The sequence below is a fragment of the Chanodichthys erythropterus genome, chromosome 1, assembly GCF_024489055.1.
Source record: "Chanodichthys erythropterus isolate Z2021 chromosome 1, ASM2448905v1, whole genome shotgun sequence".
Classification (NCBI taxonomy): domain Eukaryota; kingdom Metazoa; phylum Chordata; class Actinopteri; order Cypriniformes; family Xenocyprididae; genus Chanodichthys; species Chanodichthys erythropterus.
In genome coordinates this window covers 28049334-28068554 of record NC_090221.1, presented here as the reverse complement: position 1 = coordinate 28068554, position 19221 = coordinate 28049334, and the positions used below count along the sequence as shown (strand labels likewise).

Sequence of the window (19221 nt, the reverse complement as noted above, 5' to 3'; positions counted from 1 at the left end):
TGGTTATTTTAATGTTTATATTCTGTTTTCGTATGATGACAGATGGCAGTAATTTGAGAGATCCTATAACACAATATCCTGCTTTTGTGGATAAGACCATACCAGAATGCTTTGCTTGAAGCTCAGTAAAAATGTTCTGCATGAACCACTACTTGCAAAAATGTGGCCTGTGTTTTAGTCTTAAGGATAAATTCTATAAATAATATTTTTGTAGTTTCATTTAAGTGTACCGATGCATTTTGTTTTTGTATTCAAATGTTACATTGACGTTGTTTTCACATTTCCAAAACATTTTATTTAGCATGCATAAGCAGTAAAATAGTTTTTCTCGAAGTTGCAGTTTGCTGCTGATAATTTTAGCTAAACTATTTCAATTGCATGCCCTCACATTTTTACCTCACAACGTTACCTTGTATCCTAAATGTTTTGTGCTTGTTGCAGGCAAGATGTTGACACCAAACCAATAGTTTTCATTTCTCTCCATAGATTTGAATGGCAATGGATTTATCTCTGACCATGAGCTCCATGACCTGTTCAAAGAGGCCAATCTGCCCCTGCCAGGGTACAAAGTCCGAGAGATCATCCAGAAACTGATGGAAGATGGTGACAAAGACAAGGACAACAGGATCAGCTTTGAAGAGTTTGTGTCTGTAAGTGTCTACAAACTGTTCTTTTCCTCATGGACACGAGATTCCTTAATATGCAAAAATAATTATAAACCTCTATATACTCATCCTAACTACGCTTAACTTTTCATTGCAGTGCTTTGGAAAATAAAATGTAGTCTAGTGAATGAATGCTTTGTGCAGTCTATAGGCTTCATTTGCAAATCAAATGTTATTGTTGTGAGGTTCTGTGATATTCAGATATCGTACTGTGCAAGCATGAGATTTTAATGGGTGAACACAAGGTGCATCTTTTAGAGTAGGGGTCAAATCCCTGATTTGCATATTCAGCAGTAGCTTTCAGCATATATGGACAATAGACAATACATTTCACATTGAGATTAGAGTCTCAGGGCTGAATCCAGATGGCATGTTCACCATTTCATCATTTTTAGTAATTAGTGGTAGTGGTAAATAATTAGTATTAAACGCTGCTTGTGGATCTCATCTCATGTGCTACAGATTTGATACATTAAACTGTGCAGGCTGGTTGGGGAGAGTTGTGCTGTTACTTTTCTAGATGATCAGATAATAAAATAGGCCAAAAAATCCCAAAAGTTTAGAATAATTAATAATAATTAAAAGATTTTTAATGTTTCGTATAATTACCAAGGCTGCATTGATCAATAATACACTAAAAACATTAATATTAAATATTTTACAATTTAAAATAACTGTTTTCTATTTGAATATATTTTAAAATGTCAATTATTCCAGTAATGCAAAGCTGAATTTTAAGCATCATTAATCCTGTCTTCAGTATCACATAATCTTTCAGAAAACATTCTAATATACTAATTTGATGTTCAGTAATTATCTGTGCTAATTTATTTATAATGGGTCTTATTATTATAATATAGAGTATAGTTATGTGATACATTTTTTTTCAGGATTCTTTGATAAATAGAAAGTTCATAAGTGATTTGAATGTTTTTTTTTTTTTTTTGTTTTTGTTTTTTTTTTTGTTAACAATGTAAAAGTCCCTAATTTTTCAATCAATTTAAGGTGTCCTTGCTGAATAATTCTGCAGTCCAGAATATTACAGAGACTCTTTTACAGTCAGTAAATGTTGATAGATAAAACTAATACTGTTGATGCTTCCTGCAAATGGGGCATATCTTCCCAATGAATGGATGTTTGTTTGCACTGTTGTGAGGAGGTTCTGAGCAGCTGCTAGCAGAATCCGTTCACTAGATATTCCACTTGGCACTGACAATCATGTTTTAATTACCCACACATGCCACATGTCATAAAATATGTGCATATGTTTAGTTTCAAGGACCTCATGTGTGTTCATGTATTTTTAGATTAGTAATACATATTTTCTTTTTTATGTGTGGATGCGTTGGTTGGTGTATTTAAGCAGTAAGGTACTATATTGTGAAAAAGTCCCAGGCTAAAATGTGCTGTTAGGCATGACACGCTGCGCAGTGATTTTTCACAATACAGCATGGCGTCGAAGGACAGTTTTTACATAATGAAAATATTAAGGACAAACATTTTAGTTAAAACATTATTTTAAAGTGTCACCCATCTTATAAGTACACTAAGGTTAACAGTTGGCTCTATGGATGCTGTGAAGTAATAGGGTGAATGGGTGTTTTCTGTATCATGTATTTGAGCATGACAGAAACTGTGTAAATCAATCTACATCTATTTTATAATTAATTTTATGGTCCCATGTGTCTGCACAGATCTTTCAGGAGCTAAAGAGCAGTGACATTGCAAAGAGCTTCCGGAAGGCCATCAATAGGAAAGAGGGTATCTTGGCTATTGGCGGCACATCCGAGCTGTCCAGTGCAGGCACACAGCACTCCTTCTCAGGTAAAAATGCCTCTGATTTAACCACATCAGACAAACCACGGTTTCCTTTTGCTGTAATTACTTTTGCACCACTTCCCACTGACTTGGAATATAGTGATGGTAATAATATATTCTTTGCATGGAGATCTGCATGCTACTCTAAAGTCCTTCAAACAATTCCATAGTAATACCAGGTCCTAAATCCCATAACATTATAATGGTAACCTATACTTTTTGTTATTTTTAAGTTTTTAGTGGTTAATGGTATGTCATCTTGTTTTTTTGTTTTTTTGTTTTTTTCTTTATCCAGAGGAGGAGAGGTTTGCTTTTGTGAACTGGATCAACACAGCGCTGGAACACGACCCTGACTGTAAACATGTGCTGCCCATGAATCCCAATACAGATGCTCTCTTCAAGGCTGTAGGTGACGGTATTGTGCTGTGGTAAGTAAGACACACTCCTCAACGTCTTGCCTGTGATTTAATAATTTTGTATCTTTTTAAGAAACCTCCTCACTGCTTATGTCATTGTTTCCTTTTAGTAAAATGATCAACCTGTCAGTACCTGATACTATTGATGAGAGGACCATTAACAAGAAGAAACTAACACCATTCACAATACAGGTTTGGTTTTGATGATTTTCTTTTTGGCGCACTCTCTGTTTGAAGATTATTCTTTAAAACATGACACTGAATCCCCCTCAAATGTATTAAAGTGCATGTGTGTTAGAGAGAGAGAGATTTGGGTCTAACAAAGATCATTGCTTCTGTATTGCAGGAGAATCTTAACCTGGCTCTTAACTCTGCCTCTGCCATTGGCTGTCACGTGGTCAACATCGGAGCTCTGGACCTTCGGGAAGGCAAACCTCATCTGGTTTTGGGCCTTTTGTGGCAGATTATTAAGATCGGCCTGTTTGCTGACATTGAGCTGAGCAGAAATGAGGGTACGTATCTCTGTTGCACAAATACAAGCTATGGCATTGCCACAACTGATGACAACATCCAGGAATCCTGACAAACAGATATAGTGTCACTTTTATAGTTAAATGTTAACCCGACTGATTGATTTGACTTATGTGGCAGACTTGAGCTCTTAGATCTGACCTCATTACTAGACTGGACAATTTTTCTCCCAAATAGAACTTTAGTTCAAATTTAGGGTCTGTCCCAAAGACTTTGTGCCTTAACCGATCTATAGAGAGTGTTGTCTAGCCTCAGATGAACCTTCTTCATAATGAATAATAAACATGCCTAAAGGATCAATAAACAAGTTATTTTATTACATAAAATTGCTTTTCATGCAACACGCTGCCAGGAGTGATTATTCACAAAGCAGGTTTGAGATGATAAATTATAAACAAATAAAATAATTGCCTTGGCTTGACATTTAAAAATCCAGTGGCGGTTCTATATGCAAGCATCAGTAGCTTAAACTGCGGGCAACAACTGGCAGCCAGTAAAAGTGAGAAAGAAAAGTGTAACATGCACTGTCTTTTGGGTTCTCATTGGGTTACAGACCAACAGACTTACCGTATCATTTCCAGAGGTTTGTATGTGTAAACAGGAAGGCCAGTTGGAAGAGCATAGCAGTAATCGAGTCTAAAGATGGTGTTATCATTGATGAGCATTGCTAAACAGTGATTTTATGGTGAATTGAAGGGGGAGTTCCTTCATCCATGCCAGACAGGCTGAGATCTGTGCAAGTACTTACTAGAGCTGTGTGTCATTAGTGCAGAACTTAGTGTAGCATTATTGTAGCAGGAAAATCCATGTAAATACATGGAAATAACCGGCAATATTGTGTAAATCAAGAAAGGAAATGGACCCAGCACCGAACCTTGAGCTGCTCCGGTGGTTAGTTAATATGTAGAGTTAAAATGACTTAGACATCCCTACCCTCTGAGATGCCCTGAAGGATCTACCTGTAAGGTAATACTCAAACCAGTGGAGTGTTGCTCCTGTAATGCACAGTAAGAAGAAGGTAGATAAACGGATTTGGTAGTTTAATGTGTCACAATCTACAGTAAAGTCCAGCAGAATGAGGACACATGATCTGGATGCTGCTTTTAATGCTTGACTGTTGCATAGAAATTTGTTCTGTGAAAGTAAGGAAGAGACCTGGTGTTTTCATCATGATCAAGTTCATAGAGACTGGTCGGTAATTTTCTGATAGTGTAGGGTTTCTAAAGTTGTAGGTTTACCTTCTTGAATGTGATGGGAAAAGTATGGGCACCTACACAATACACCTAGAGCAGGGATGGCCAACTCCAGTCCTGAAGGGCCACTGTCCTGCAGAGTTTGCATTCATCTCTTATAAACACATCTGTGGGATAGAATTAAACACTGCAGGACAGTGATCCTCCAGGACCAGAGTTGCCCATCCTCACACTAGAGAAACCTCAGACCTCAGAGCATTTGACACAGAAAATGAGTTGTGGTGTACTATGAGGTCGACCTCAGCTCGACCTGTCTGCCTGAAATTGTCAGTGATCATAGGATGCCTCAGTGTCTCAGTGAGTAATAGCCATTCAAATCAGCGGGTTCACATCATTATCCAATGCAAAATCTAGGTTAAAACTGTGTGATTTAATGTCACTGTGTTCTTTTTTCAGCTCTTGCGGCACTGTTGAGGGATGGAGAGACACTTGAGGATCTGATGAAACTGTCTCCAGAGGAGCTGTTGCTCCGCTGGGCAAACTTCCACCTGGAGAATGCCGGATGGAGCAAGATCAACAACTTCAGCCATGATATAAAGGTCAGCCTTAATGTTTCCATTTACTGTACTCTGCCTGTGTATCTGTGTGCTGATGAAGTATCAGATCTCTGTCCATGCTGTTTTCATGAGGATAGTGAGCATGAGAATTGTGTTTGTAGTCCTGTCTATCTTTTATATTAATTTAGTTGTAAAATATGAAAGCTGCTCCGAGATCCTATATAATAAGGTTTTAAATGTATAGTTTTAACGCATAACCACTCTTATATCAGGGCTTTTAATCTTCATCAAGATAACTGATATAACATTTCCTCCTTATTGAAGTACCCAGTCAGTGCAACAAAGAATGAACAGTCAATGATAAAGTCGTCGTCATTAGTGGTGTTTATTTTGTTAGGACCAGAGAACAACTTCGCTACAGATTTGTTATGAATAATGTATAATGCCTTATAATGTGGAAATGGTGTTTGATCCTAAATCCATTGGAGACCACTTACCAGTGGCCATTAATGACAAGCATATAGCTCAGGTTAACTCCTGTAGATATCTGGGCATATATATATTGATAACAAACTGACATGGAGTGCTCAGGTAGAAAACATCTGTTGTAGGGTTCAACAACGACTTTTTTTAAGGGCCTTTGGCGTTAATCAGAAAGTGTTGCTTCTTTTCTATCATGCTGTAATTGAGAGCCTTTTGCGGTATGGCATCTCAGCCTGGTTTGGTAACCTTAGTGTACAGCTGAAAGCCCAGATCACACGGCTAATACCGACAGCATCCTACACTTCAGGCTGTCTATAATGAAATTATTATTAGACAAGCCCAAAAAATAATTTTAGATCCAAGTCATGTCCTCCAACCTGAGTATAAGCTTCTACCCTCAGGAAGACGTTTTAGAGTTCCCCAGTGCAGGCTTAAACGTTTTAAGAACTCCTTTGTTCCCATGTCTATTAAAGCTTTAAATGACAAGTCAGTGAGAGGTCTGCACCTATAGAGCCCCTTTGTTACGATGTTTATGTATATTTTATGATTTTTATTCTTATGAATTTTACTGATTAGAGGTGTGTTGTAAGATGAGCAGTGTGCAATTGGTTGGTTGATGGTAGTTGTGGGCTATTTGCAGGTACTGTGTGTATATGCATGTATTGTAATGCTTGTATGTATGTATTAAGTTATTTATTTAAGCAGTCACTGGTTTGGCATGTGTCCAAGACAAATTTCCTCCGGGATAATAAAGTTTATCTAAATGCGGCATGCATAGAAGAAGCGTGCCATTACTTTTCTATGCAAATTCCGAGCCATATATAGATATTATAGGGATGTGGGAGTGGGCTCTTTTGAATTCATAACACTATATAACATCTATAACATCCACTCAGAAAATGTGAACATGTAGCATTTTATCAGATGACTTGCGTTTATTTATTTATATATATATATATATATATATATATATATATATTAAAATTACACATACCCACAAGAATTATTGTGTGTCGTCATATGTGTGTGTGAAATGGAAAGTTTTGCATAAATGTTTTGCATATTTTAAATCTCTTGAAGAAATAATGGATTGATGTCCAATAGACAGCTTTACTGTAAATGTGAAATAATTCTCATTCTCAAATGAATGGAATCATGTTTCTAAATTTATCCAAATTAGAATTTACATAACAGCTATCTCCATTTTCTGTTCCATAAAGGCAGTTCACCCGAGTGAAAGTGCAGTTACTTTGACTTTCAAATGCTCTGAAAGGCAAACCATGAAAAACATGTGAAAAAATTTGTAAAACATGTGAGAGATCATTTAGTGTCTAATAAAATATGTGTGACCCAATCTGTTAGGTAATTGCCCTCTTGACATGTCATTTATTTAAATGACAAAGTAATTTGGTGATAAAGGTAAAGATGAAAAAGCTCAGTGAATGAATTAACTAATATCTCTCTCTATCTCCCTCTGTGCTGCAGTTAACAGATTTTTCAAAGTGTGTAAAGGTACTTTTCCAAATGTACTGTGATATCAGTTATGCCTGTTTTGTTGTTTTGTTCGTTCATTCACAGTCTATCACAGTCATGTTCTCAGGAATTCACGCATGATTGTCTGTTTCTCATATTTTCACACATTTCCCTGGTTTGTGTCCCATGTAAATATAATTCACAGACAGTGTAAATATCTTTTGATGTCTTCAAGTTTTTCTGTCAGATATTGTGATTTTTGGACAGAATATAATGGATGTGTTAGACCATTATAGTACTGGAGTTGCACAAGTCTGTTGCCTCATAGTAGTTTTGACAGGCTTTATTATTATTCTTTAAAGGTGCCCTAGAACCAGTTTTTACAAGATGTAATATAAGTCTAAGGTGTCCCCTGAATGTGTCTGTGATGTTTCAGCTCAAAATACCCCATAGATTTTTTTTTAAATAATTTTTTTAACTGCCTATTTTGGGGCATCATTAGCAATGCACCGATTCAGCTTGCGGCCCCTTTAAATTGTGCGCTCCCTGGAGCTCTCGATTTATTATACAGTGCATTTACAAAGTTAACACAGCTAATATAATCCTCAAATTGATCTTTACAAGATGTTCATCATACATACTGCATGCATGCGTCGGATCATGTGAGTATAGTATTTATTTGGATGTTTACATTTTGATTCTGAATGAGTTAGATAGTGCTCCGTGGCTAACAGGCTAAAGTTAACATTACACACTGTTGAAGAGATATATAAAGAATGAAGTTGTGTTTATGCATTATACAGACTGCAAGTATTTAAAAATGAAAATAGCGACGGCTCTCTTGTTTCTGTGAATACATTAATAAACAATGGTAACTTTAACCACCCACATTTAACAGTACATTAGCAACATGCTAATGAAACATTTAGAAAGACAATTTACAAATATCACTAAAAATATCATGTAATCATAGATCATGTCAGTTATTATTGCTCCATCTGCCATTTTTTGCTATTGTTCTTGCTTGCTTACCTAGTCTGATGATTCAGCTGTGCACAGATCCAGTCGTTAATACTGGCTGCCCTTGTCTAGTGCCTTGAACATGGGCTGGCATATGCAAATATTGGGGTCGTACATATTAATGATCCCGACTGTTACGTAACGAGGTCTTTTAAACAAATGAGATTTACATAAGAAGTAGGAAACAATGGTGTTTGAGACTCACTGTATGTCTTTTCCATGTACTGAACTCTTGTTATTCAACTATGCCAAGTTAAATTAAATTTTTGATTCTAGGGCACCTTTAACAACTGTACATAAAAATGTATAGGAACTATACATTTGTACCATCAATATTCTCAAGAAGATTAAAAGGTTAGTTTACCCAAAAAATGAAATTTATGTCATCAATTACTCACCCTTATGTGGTTCCAAACCTGTAAGACCTTCGTTCATCTTCGGAACACAAATTGAGATATTTTTGATGAAATCTGTGAGTAGTCAATATGACTACAGTGGTTCAACCTTAATGTGCAAAAACCAAACAAAAAGTATTGTCGTCGCTATGTAACATTAAGGTTGAACTACTGTAGTCACATTGACTATTTTAATGATGTCTGTACTACTTTTCTGGACCTTTAATGTGGTAATTACATTGCTTTTCTGTGGGGGATGAAAAAAAAAAAAACGGTTGGATTTTATCAAAAATATTTTAATTTGTGTTCCGAAGATGAACGAAGGTCTCACGGGTTTGGAACAACATGAGGGTGAGTAATTAATGAAATAATTTTTCATTTTTGGGGGAACTAACCCTTTAGTACCAGCTGTCATGATTATTTTACCCCATAAAGCTTACTGTATGATATTTGATATAGCGTCAACATGGTTAAAACTTTGCAGAAAAACCGGTTGTACAGGATGTACTTTGTGCCTTCTGTTGTCAGAATGATATTTTATACATTTTTAGCAAGTAAAAGACCTTATAGTACAATTGTACAAACGATAACCTTCAGCTCGTAGTTCACGTGTCTTTTTGCTGTGAAATGTGAGGTGATTTTTATAAAGTAAACATAAGAATAACTTTAATATTGTTACTAGTAATATTTCAAGATGAACACTTACTGGACTGAAGCGACTTTGGTTTACTTGATTTATCCGTACATCATTTTTATCAACATCATGAGTATCAAATATGATCATCAAGGTTTATTTGTTCATCTTTCAATCATCATTGTATTGCATGATTGCATTTTATGTAAGTATCTGCTAAACTGTTATAAAGATCTCATTACAATTAGAATTTCATCCGATTACTTTTTGTCCATATAAATATCAGCATCTGCACCAAATTGCATATTTTTGCTCAGTCTGTGCCTCTGAATAAAATTAAGCTAAGGTAAAATTGTTTTTTCCTCCATATTCTCACTACATCAGACTATATGAGCCATAAAAACCTGACGTATCAAATATGATACTCACAAAAAACACACAAACTTTTTTTTGTTTTGTTTTGTTTTTTTTTTAAGATTTTGTCTAAAAGTGTTCCATTTAAAATATGTATTTATATATATTTCAGAATATTATTTCATACTTATTTCAAACTGATACACCTCAGCTCAGAAAGTCTAGGCTCAAAGAAAATCCCACCATTATTCTGTAGAGATTGTTTTTAAGTGTCTGATAATTGACGGTGTTATTTAGTCTTTTAACACAAAAATAACTCCTGAGTGTTTTCTGTTGAAGGCAGTGGCATGATGGTGTTGAGTCTGAGAGATTTGAGTACTGAAAGATTTGTTTTTTTGTTCTCACTCTTGAATCTGCAGGACTCGAGGGCTTATTTCCACCTTCTCAACCAGATCGCACCAAAAGGTCAGAAGGAGGGCGAAAGTCACATTGACATTGACATGTCTGGCTTCAGCGTGAGTTCACATTATACACTTTTAAAGTGCACATCTTTCATTATGCATTTCTGTGTCATAAACCAGTACACAAATGGGAGACAGAACCATAAGTTGTTATTGAATTGGCCTCAAAATGTATAAGGTCTTATGATGCATCCGGTAGTGTGCTGCTCTCAGTAGAGGAGGGTGGCTTTTATAAAAATATCAAAGCTTCATTCACTGTAGCAGCACATTGTAAGTCAGGAGGATAGAGACAGTTCATTTCAGATTGACCAGTAGCTTCCTGCTTTATGGAGAGCAGTTGTCAAGCATCAGCAGTTCAAACGCAAATGTTTCTCTGGGGGTCTGAAGTTGGCACAGGAGGGTGAAATTTTATCCACACCTGGGATTGGTAAAATGAAAAACTGCAAATTTTAAGCCAGATTTTTTTTTACAGAGTGTTCTTTACGATAGTGACTTCCAGTAGAAAAAAAGAAAAAAAAATCAGCAAAAAGCCACTGTTTATTGCACATTGTGTTCCAGTCTGTCCCCCCGTGGCAGTCACAACACAAGAACAGCCACCGCGGATGCCAGATTCCACCCCCAGTATGCCGTGATTCAAGTCATTCACTAGTTTGGTTTAGGACAGTAACAATGTTGCCCATTTCCCAGCGGTATCTAAACAGCCAGAGCTATGACTCATGTGAGTCTATTTAACCCCGCACTCTGGTCAGAGACACTTTTAGTGACTGTGTGCTGAATGAGACTGCTGTGGCACGGTCAGGGTCGTTTCACCATCAACATCACCCAGTGTTTCAGCTTTCTGCTGCCTTCTGGTCCCAGATAATACATAATGTTTCCTTTCAGTGTCTGACACTCTTCTCCAAGCCCTAGTGAGCTGCATCTAGGTCTGTTGTCAACATTATGCAGTTCTTTTCCAAGAAAGACTGGGCAAGCTAGCTAAAAAAAATTAAACATGATATTTTTCATGCTTTTAACAATGTTCATTGTGTATGTTGAAATGTATATACACTACTGTTCAAAATTTGAGTCGGTGAGAGTTGTTTTTGAAAGAAATCTCTTATCCTCACCAAGGCTGCATTTTTTTTTTTTTTTTTTATCAAAAATACAGTAAAGACAGTAATATTGTGAAATATCATTACAATTTAAAATAACTATTTTCTATGTGAATACATTTTAAAATGTAATTTATTCCTATGATGCAAAACTGAATATTCAGCATCATTACTCCAGTCTTCAGTGTCCCCTGATCCTTCAGAAATTATTCTAATATGCTGATTTGCTTGGTTATTATTGGTGCTCAATTATTAATAATTGTTAATATTATCAATATAATATAATGCACTGCTTTATAATTTTTATAAAGTAAAATAAAGTCTTTGATGAATATCATTATTGATTAAAAAAAAAACAATCTTTTGTAATTTTATGAACTGTCACTTTTGATCAATTTAATGCATCCATGCAAATTAACAGGTTTGTTTTGCTATCTTAGTGAGGACATTCCATAGGCGAAATGTTTTTTATACTGTACAAACTGTATATTCTATCCCCCTACACTTCCCCTACCCTAAACCTACCCATCACAGAAAACATTCTGCATTTTCACATTTTTAATAAAACATTGTTTAGTATGTTTTTAAAGCTATTTTAAATATTGGCTCATGAAATGTCTGTAGTAAACATGTTTACGTCATAATTTGTGTCTTCATATATCTTGAAAAAAAGCTCACACACACTCGCACACACACACATTTTCAATCATCATAGCTACTTATTGCTTGCTTGTCTTCTATTCATTGCTTGAGTTGGGAGCCCTAAAATTGCTACCTAGATAGATGACTGTCTAGGGTTTGGGACAAAGCCTTAAAGGATTAGTTCACTTTAAAATGAAAATTACCCCAAGCTTTACTCACCCTCAAGCCATCCTAGGTTTATATGACTTTATTCTTCCCGATGAACACAATCTGAGTGTTATTAATAAATATCCTGACACATCCAAGCTTTATAACGGCAGTGAACGGACCGAGTATGAAACTCAAGAAAGTGCGTCCAGCCATCATAAACGTACTCCACACCGCTCTGGGGGGTTAATAAAGGCCTTCTAAAGTGAAGCAATGTGTTTGTGTAAGAAAAATATCCATATTTAACTAGTTATAAAGTAAAATATATAGCTTCCGCTAGACCGCCTTCCATATTCAGCTTACGAAGAAAGTGTCTCGCAGTTCAAAACGCTTACACTACGTCCTTCATCTTTCGTATTCAACTCGGATTCAACTCTTCAATTCACTTCAGAAGGCCTTTATTAACCCCGCGGAGCCATGTGGAGTAAGTTTATAATGGATGGATGCACTTATATGCACAATATTTAATCTCAAATGAATCTGGCTCAAGGGATGTTTAAGCACTTGTGCAATTGTTCTTAATTCGGTTTATAGTTGATTTGAGTTGTCTTATTTTCTCAATGACCCATGGGACAGAAGAGGAGAATGTTTTGCATCTGAGGCTTAAGCAAATTTGTCCCACTGAAGCAGAGAGGGAAAGATTAGCTAATTTGTCAGCAGCTGAATGCACAAAATTCTATTTGGCAACGAATCCTGTTTTAACTGGTGTGCGTCTTGCAGGAGAAAGATGACCTGAAAAGAGCTGAGTGTATGCTGCAGCAGGCAGACAGGCTGGGCTGCAGACAGTTTGTCACGTCTACTGACGTCGTGTCTGGCAACCCTAAACTCAACTTGGCCTTTGTGGCCAATCTCTTCAACAAGTACCCAGCACTGACCAAACCCGAGAATCAAGACATCAACTGGGGCCTTCTGGAGGGTGGGTATTTTACGTCTGATTGTTGCTCTTTTCTGTCTCCTTTTACCATTTTAGCATTTGCTAAATAGATGCGCCACGTAATGACTCATGAAAATGGCTGACACTGCCTCTAAACACTTGCTTCTAAAAATATGCTTCATGGCATTACAAATGGGACATTCAGGATTTTTTTTTTGTGGAAACTGGTGAAGCGCGTCAGCCAGAGATTCAAAGGGAGGGACTGGCTCATTTCCTGAGGCTTGAACAGTTTACGCCCTTTTGGTGAAGGTTGCGCCCTCTTGTGGTAGAAAACATCTGATTTCAGGCCTAATCCTCAATTTATAGATTTAGGCCCGGTTTCACAGACAAGGCTTAAAGGGATAGTTCACCACCCTAAAATCACTTACTCACCCTATCAAACTTGTATGAGTTTTTTTCCTCTGTTGAACACAAAAAAAAGATATTTTAAAGACAGTTGGTAACTAGACAGTTGACGGTAGCCAGTGACTTCCTCCTTTTTTCCCTACTATGTTTTCTACATTGTTTTGTCTCAAGATGCAACCAGTAATGTTTTTTTTTTTTTCTAAGGCATGTTTATAAAAGATACTTAAATGTCCTGATTGAACTAAGGCATAATCCTGGCTTAATCTAAGCCCTCTCTGTGAAACCGCAGGATAGAATTACAAAAAAACAACATGCGTAACTAATGTGGTCCATACCATTTGAAAGTATGGTTATTTATATATAGATTACGAGTTTGCTTATCATTAACTTCATGCATACACTTATGTTCGTCAAGAGATATTGGTAACAATTTACAATAAGATTCCATTTGTTTGGCTAACATTAGTTAACCACAATAATTAACATGAACTAACTGAGATTATAAATGCTTTAGAAGTGTTTTCCATTGTTAATGTTAATTTCATTTACTAACACATTATTAAAATCAAAAGTTGTATCTGTTAATATCATTCAATAAACCTGAGCTGATTGTATTTTTATTAACTAACATTATGCATTAACTAATGTGAAATAATGGAATATGGTTGAATAACCTTATTATAAAGTGTTGCCGAAATGTTCTTTGTGGACTAAAAATGCAGTTAGTAATTCTTGTGATAGTGAACAGTGATAACACCTGCTTTTGCTTGATTTCTGTAGGAGAGACCAGAGAGGAGAGGACTTTCAGAAACTGGATGAATTCTTTGGGTGTCAACCCTCATGTCAATCATTTATATGGGTAAATAACACAATCTCTTAAAGGGATAGTTCACCCAAAAATAAAAATGACCCTATAATTTACTTACCCTCAAGCCATCCTAGCTGTATATGACTTCTTTCATCCAAACACAATCTGAGTTATATTAAAAATGTCCTGGCTCTTCCAAGCTTTATAATGAGAGTGATTGGAGAATGAGATTTTGAAGCCCAAAAATGTGCAACCATCATTGCTGAAGGTAACGCTTTTTAGACGAGTCGAATGCATATGGCTGTTGCGCCGGAAGCTTATTATTTTACTTTATACATTTTTAAATAAGGATATTTGTCTTACACAAACACATCGATTCACTTCGGAAGGCCTTTATTAACCCCCCAGAGCCATGTGGAGTACGCTTTATGATTGATGGATGCACTATTTTGGGCTTCAAAATCTCATCCTCCAATCACTCCCATTATAAAGCTTGGAAGAGCCAGGACATTTTTAATATAACTCAGACAGTGTTTGGGTGAAAGAAGATACACACACACACACACACACACCTTGAGGGTGAGTAAATTATTGGGTAATTTTAATTTTTAGGGGAACTATCCATTTAATCTGTTTCATGAAAATCAAATCAAGTTAACAGTGAAATGAATTGGATGTATATTTTGGTTAATTCTCAAGACTTTATGGGATCAGTGAATAAATGGCATCTCATTTATGTTGTTTATATGATGTTACACTTGAGGTTAAGTGTTACATTTGAATCAGTTTTGATCTTTTCCTACCTTCTCAGTGACCTCCAAGATGCTCTGGTCATCCTGCAACTTTATGAGAAGATCAAGGTTCCTGTCGACTGGAACAACAAAGTCAACAAGCCTCCATATCCCAAACTAGGAGCCAACATGAAAAAGGTATGAATTCTACACTCATTACCTTTTCTACAAAACTCCACCCTCTGAGGACATGTCAGCCACTTCAAACCTGCAAAATGAGTGACAATTTTCTGCTTGGATAAAGTGCTGTTCCATCCTCACCTATGCATGTGTGTGTGTGTTCAGCTGGAGAACTGTAACTACGCTGTGGAACTGGGGAAGACCAAAGCCAATTTCTCACTGGTGGGCATTGGGGGGCAAGACTTGAATGATGGGAACCCAACTCTCACTCTCGCCCTGGTCTGGCAGCTCATGAGAAGGTAAAACGAAAACTATTAGCAAAAACGGCTAACATAGATGAGCTAAAATTAAGCTTAAAAAAATAAAATAATAAGTTATTACTAAACAAATAGTGTATATAGTCACTACAAATAAAAAATGCAAAGCATGTACAGTATAGTAAATATTTCATAGTGAATAATCATGTATGCTACCATTAAAACAATTTTTAAAAGTCATTTAATTCTTTACGTTTGACAATAAGTAACCTTAAAGATAAAATAATGTTATGAAAGTTTTATATTTAAAATAAATGTTCTTTTGAACTTTCTATTCATCAAAGAATCTTGAAAAACAATATCATGGTTTTCACAAAAATCTGAAGCAGCACAACTGTTTTCAACATCGATAATAATAAATGTTTTTTTGAACAGCAAATCAGCATATTAGAATGATTTTTCTGAACGATCATGTGACACTGAAGACTGGAGTAATGATGCTGAAAATTCAGCTTTGGTCAAAGGAATAAATTATATTTTACAATATATTCACATAGAAAACAATTATTGTAAATTTAAATAATATTTCACAATATTACTCTTTTTTTTACTGTATTTTGATCAAATAAATGCAGCCTTGGATCCTCATACTTTTGAACTGTAGTGTATATGTGAATGAACAATAGCATATTATTAAATGGACAATAACCATGATGAATAAATGCTAAAGTTTTTTCATTATATGGTCTTGATGCCTGATGTATTAACTAATGTTAGCAAATTTAACCTTATTGTTAAACTGTTACGCAAATACTGTTAAATTCAAATTTGATTTAAATACAAACATACCAGCTTTAATATTAAAAATGAATTTTATAATAAACATCCAAGTCTATGAACCAAAGATATATGTATATGTATATAAAGCTTGAGTAGTTTGGAGGAAATGTCATGTTGCTGAGTCTTTGCTGTGTTCTCTTCTAGATACACTCTGAATGTACTAGAGAACCTGGGCGACGGGCAGAAGGTCAACGATGAGATCATTGTCAACTGGGTTAACAAGACTTTGTCGCAGGCAGGAAAATCAACCAAAATATCAAGTTTCAAGGTGCACACCCCTTCATTTATCCAACTAACAAATATATATGTTTCATGCAACAGCCATGTGTTGGTTGAATATTAGAAGTAAGTGTTGTGTTTTGAACTACAGGACAAAGAGATCAGCTCTAGTCTGGCAGTGCTGGACCTGATTGATGCCATTCAGCCCGGCTGTGTCAACTATGACCTTGTGAAGAGAGGAAGTCTTAGCGATGGAGACAAACTGGACAATGCAAAGTAAGATTTCAAAAGGGTGTTCATTACATAATGTGCATCAAGCATTAAAGGTAATGTAGGCTATTTCTGTGAGGCTAGCGATTGCAAGCTAGCTTTGAAAGCATAAGATCTCCTCCCTTCAGATCACTTTCCAAAGCCACGCCTCCTTCAAAACACATGAACACACACAGCCAGAGCAGTGTTAATTATTATACGATTACCTCATGTCTGAAAGCATATATCATTACAATAATGAACGTAAACAACTCTGACTTGTACCACCTGACTGCTGCAGATTAATTTCGGTGTTGATAATGTGAAAAGAGATTCAACCAGTATAACAAAAAGTGGGGTTTTTTTGTTGTTTTTTTACATTGTCTACCCTACCTTTAAAGGGGATATATGTGGAATTCAGAAACCCTTGTTATTAGTGACACCGGTGGCTGTTAAGTGAACTGCAGCCAGCAGGTGTATGAAGAAAAACATATATATGCTGTAAGAACCATTAATTAGGGATATTGTAGGGGATTTCGCACCAGAGGACCCTTTTCATAGTTCCTAGAACTATTGGCTGAAGTACCCGGATTTTGCCGTGTTCGCATCGCAGGAACTAGAAATGTTTTTAGTTCTAGGATCTCCTTTTGGGGGAATTAAATTAGCTCCTACATCAGAGTAGGGTCTAAACCAGCACTATAGGAACTATCAGTGATGTAAGTGTACTTTGATTGGTCAAACGCATGTCAAACACTGTAATTTTTAAAAAGCCGTGTATACATATTTACTTCATGAACTTGGAAAACAGCAATAACGGCATTTACCTGGTATCTGCAGGGTTGTGTTCTTTTCTTTGCTTCAATGATATAATACTGAAAGTTGTCATTGGAGATTTCATCTCTTAGCCCTACTTTTTGTTCTTTCAGTTACTCTTTCATTTTTATTCCATGTCCGTTATCACAAAACCCACGACACACAACAAACACAGCTCCGATAACGCCATCCTCCATCCAACGGTATTTAGCGTTTGTAAATGCCCGCGCTTAAAGACGCTGCTCTTGACCGCTTCAGAGTTCCTATTCCCGGTGCGAATGCAACGAGGAATATGGCCCAGAAATTAATTCTCGGGAAACTATCCTAGTGGCTAGTTCCTATAACTGAGTTCCTAGAACTGTTAGTTGCGAAAGCCCCTTATATGACACACATGAAGTCTTCAGGTCTATGTAATATTTCCCAGGGTATAGTGAGGTTATGTCTGTGCTTCTCTTGCAGGTATGCTGTGTCCATGGCCAGGAAGATTGGCGCTCGTGTCTACGCCCTGCCTGATGATCTAGTGGAGGTCAAACCCAAAATGGTCATGACCGTGTTCGCGTGTCTAATGGGCCGAGGGATGAAGAGGGCGTAAAACAGGACCCTGCGGACTATCAAGCGCTGATGTCCTCCCCAAAAGCCATTTTGCTGGTTGAAAGGCTTCTGGTTCAGTAAATTTATTACAACCACAATAAAAATGGCAACAGATGATAAAGAATCATGCTTAAGTTTGGCAGGACTACAAAGTTGAAATGGGCTTGAAGTTTATGGAAAGGGAGGGTTGATTCTTTTAGATCAAAACAAATACGATTCCATCTGCAAAAGGGACAAATTTATACCAAATTTTATTGTCAATGAAATGCAATATGACTAAAGCATATCTGCGTTGGATCTAAACCATATCGGACTCTGCTTTGCAATACTTTATTTACATAATCAATAAAGAAAGAATGTACGAGTGGTAGCTGTAGGTCTCATTTTGACAGCTTTGGACATTTAGAGTCACGACTGGCCTTACTAGATGCAGTATTGCCTCTATGCAGAACATGATTGTGTTCGAATCATCATTGAATTGGACCGCTTTTCCTTATGTTTTATACATGTCATGGAGTTTGCTAGAAACTTTTCAGTGAGACACTTTAACACATTCCATTCTTGTGTACTATTTGTCTATAATGTATATTCAAAACGGCTTTTTACGTACAAGAGGCATCCAAACAGAATGAACTCTGCATGATCTATATTTTTTATTTAAAACAGTACACTCCTCAGAAAATGTCTTTAAAAGCTTTAAGCATTAACCAATCCATGCTGTATGTTCATTATGAAGATGACAAATAAACGCTGACACAGAAAGGTCATCACATGTGGGCAGTGTCAAACCTGTTGGTTAACCGTTGGTTAATGGTGAGTGACTGTGTTGCCGGGAATGAAACTGGAATTGTCTGGTCATTCGGCAGCATGTTATCTGTGGACCGAAGCAGCTGACGCCAAATGTCTGTAACTCATCAACATCATTAAAATAAAGCAAAAAATGCAACTGTGCATAGCATTACTGTTCTGTATTCCTTCCTTTTCTTTTTTCTGTAAAAAAAAAATCAAATGTGTGTCATTTTAGAATAAGAAAAAATAAAAACAGTATTGTTATGATTTGAAATTAAACATTTTACAATTATTCACAATAGAATGCAACAGTGCCCATCCAAATTTTCAGTGGTACTGATTCCATAATTTTTTTTTTTTTTTTTTTTTTAAAAAAAAAAAAAAAAAAAAGTCTTCGTTACAACGTTATAAGCCATGAACTAAGCCAATTAGCTACGAGGTGAATCACAACACTACAAACTTTGATTTGAAGTTTTTGTGTACTTAACGGCTTTACTGAGGGAAAGAACTACAGTCTTATGAAGC

The 19221-nt window shown here is 36.2% G+C and overlaps 1 protein-coding gene across 4 annotated transcripts in view; it reads left to right on the top strand.

Moving 5' to 3' along the window:
* Positions 1-18890, top strand: part of pls3 (plastin 3 (T isoform)) — a 36911-nt gene extending 18021 nt beyond the window's left edge. For all 4 annotated transcript variants that reach the window (XM_067383620.1, XM_067384496.1, XM_067382884.1 and 1 more), the window contains exons 3-16: positions 487-650; positions 2360-2489; positions 2779-2911; positions 3010-3091; positions 3246-3411; positions 5080-5222; positions 9959-10054; positions 12661-12856; positions 14000-14078; positions 14839-14956; positions 15104-15237; positions 16180-16303; positions 16406-16530; positions 17776-18890. In XM_067383620.1, coding sequence (XP_067239721.1) covers positions 487-650; positions 2360-2489; positions 2779-2911; positions 3010-3091; positions 3246-3411; positions 5080-5222; positions 9959-10054; positions 12661-12856; positions 14000-14078; positions 14839-14956; positions 15104-15237; positions 16180-16303; positions 16406-16530; positions 17776-17908 — 1823 coding nt within the window. In that variant the 3' untranslated portion in view covers positions 17909-18890. The remainder of the gene's footprint in view (positions 1-486; positions 651-2359; positions 2490-2778; positions 2912-3009; positions 3092-3245; positions 3412-5079; positions 5223-9958; positions 10055-12660; positions 12857-13999; positions 14079-14838; positions 14957-15103; positions 15238-16179; positions 16304-16405; positions 16531-17775) is intronic.
* Positions 18891-19221: the final 331 nt, after the last annotated feature.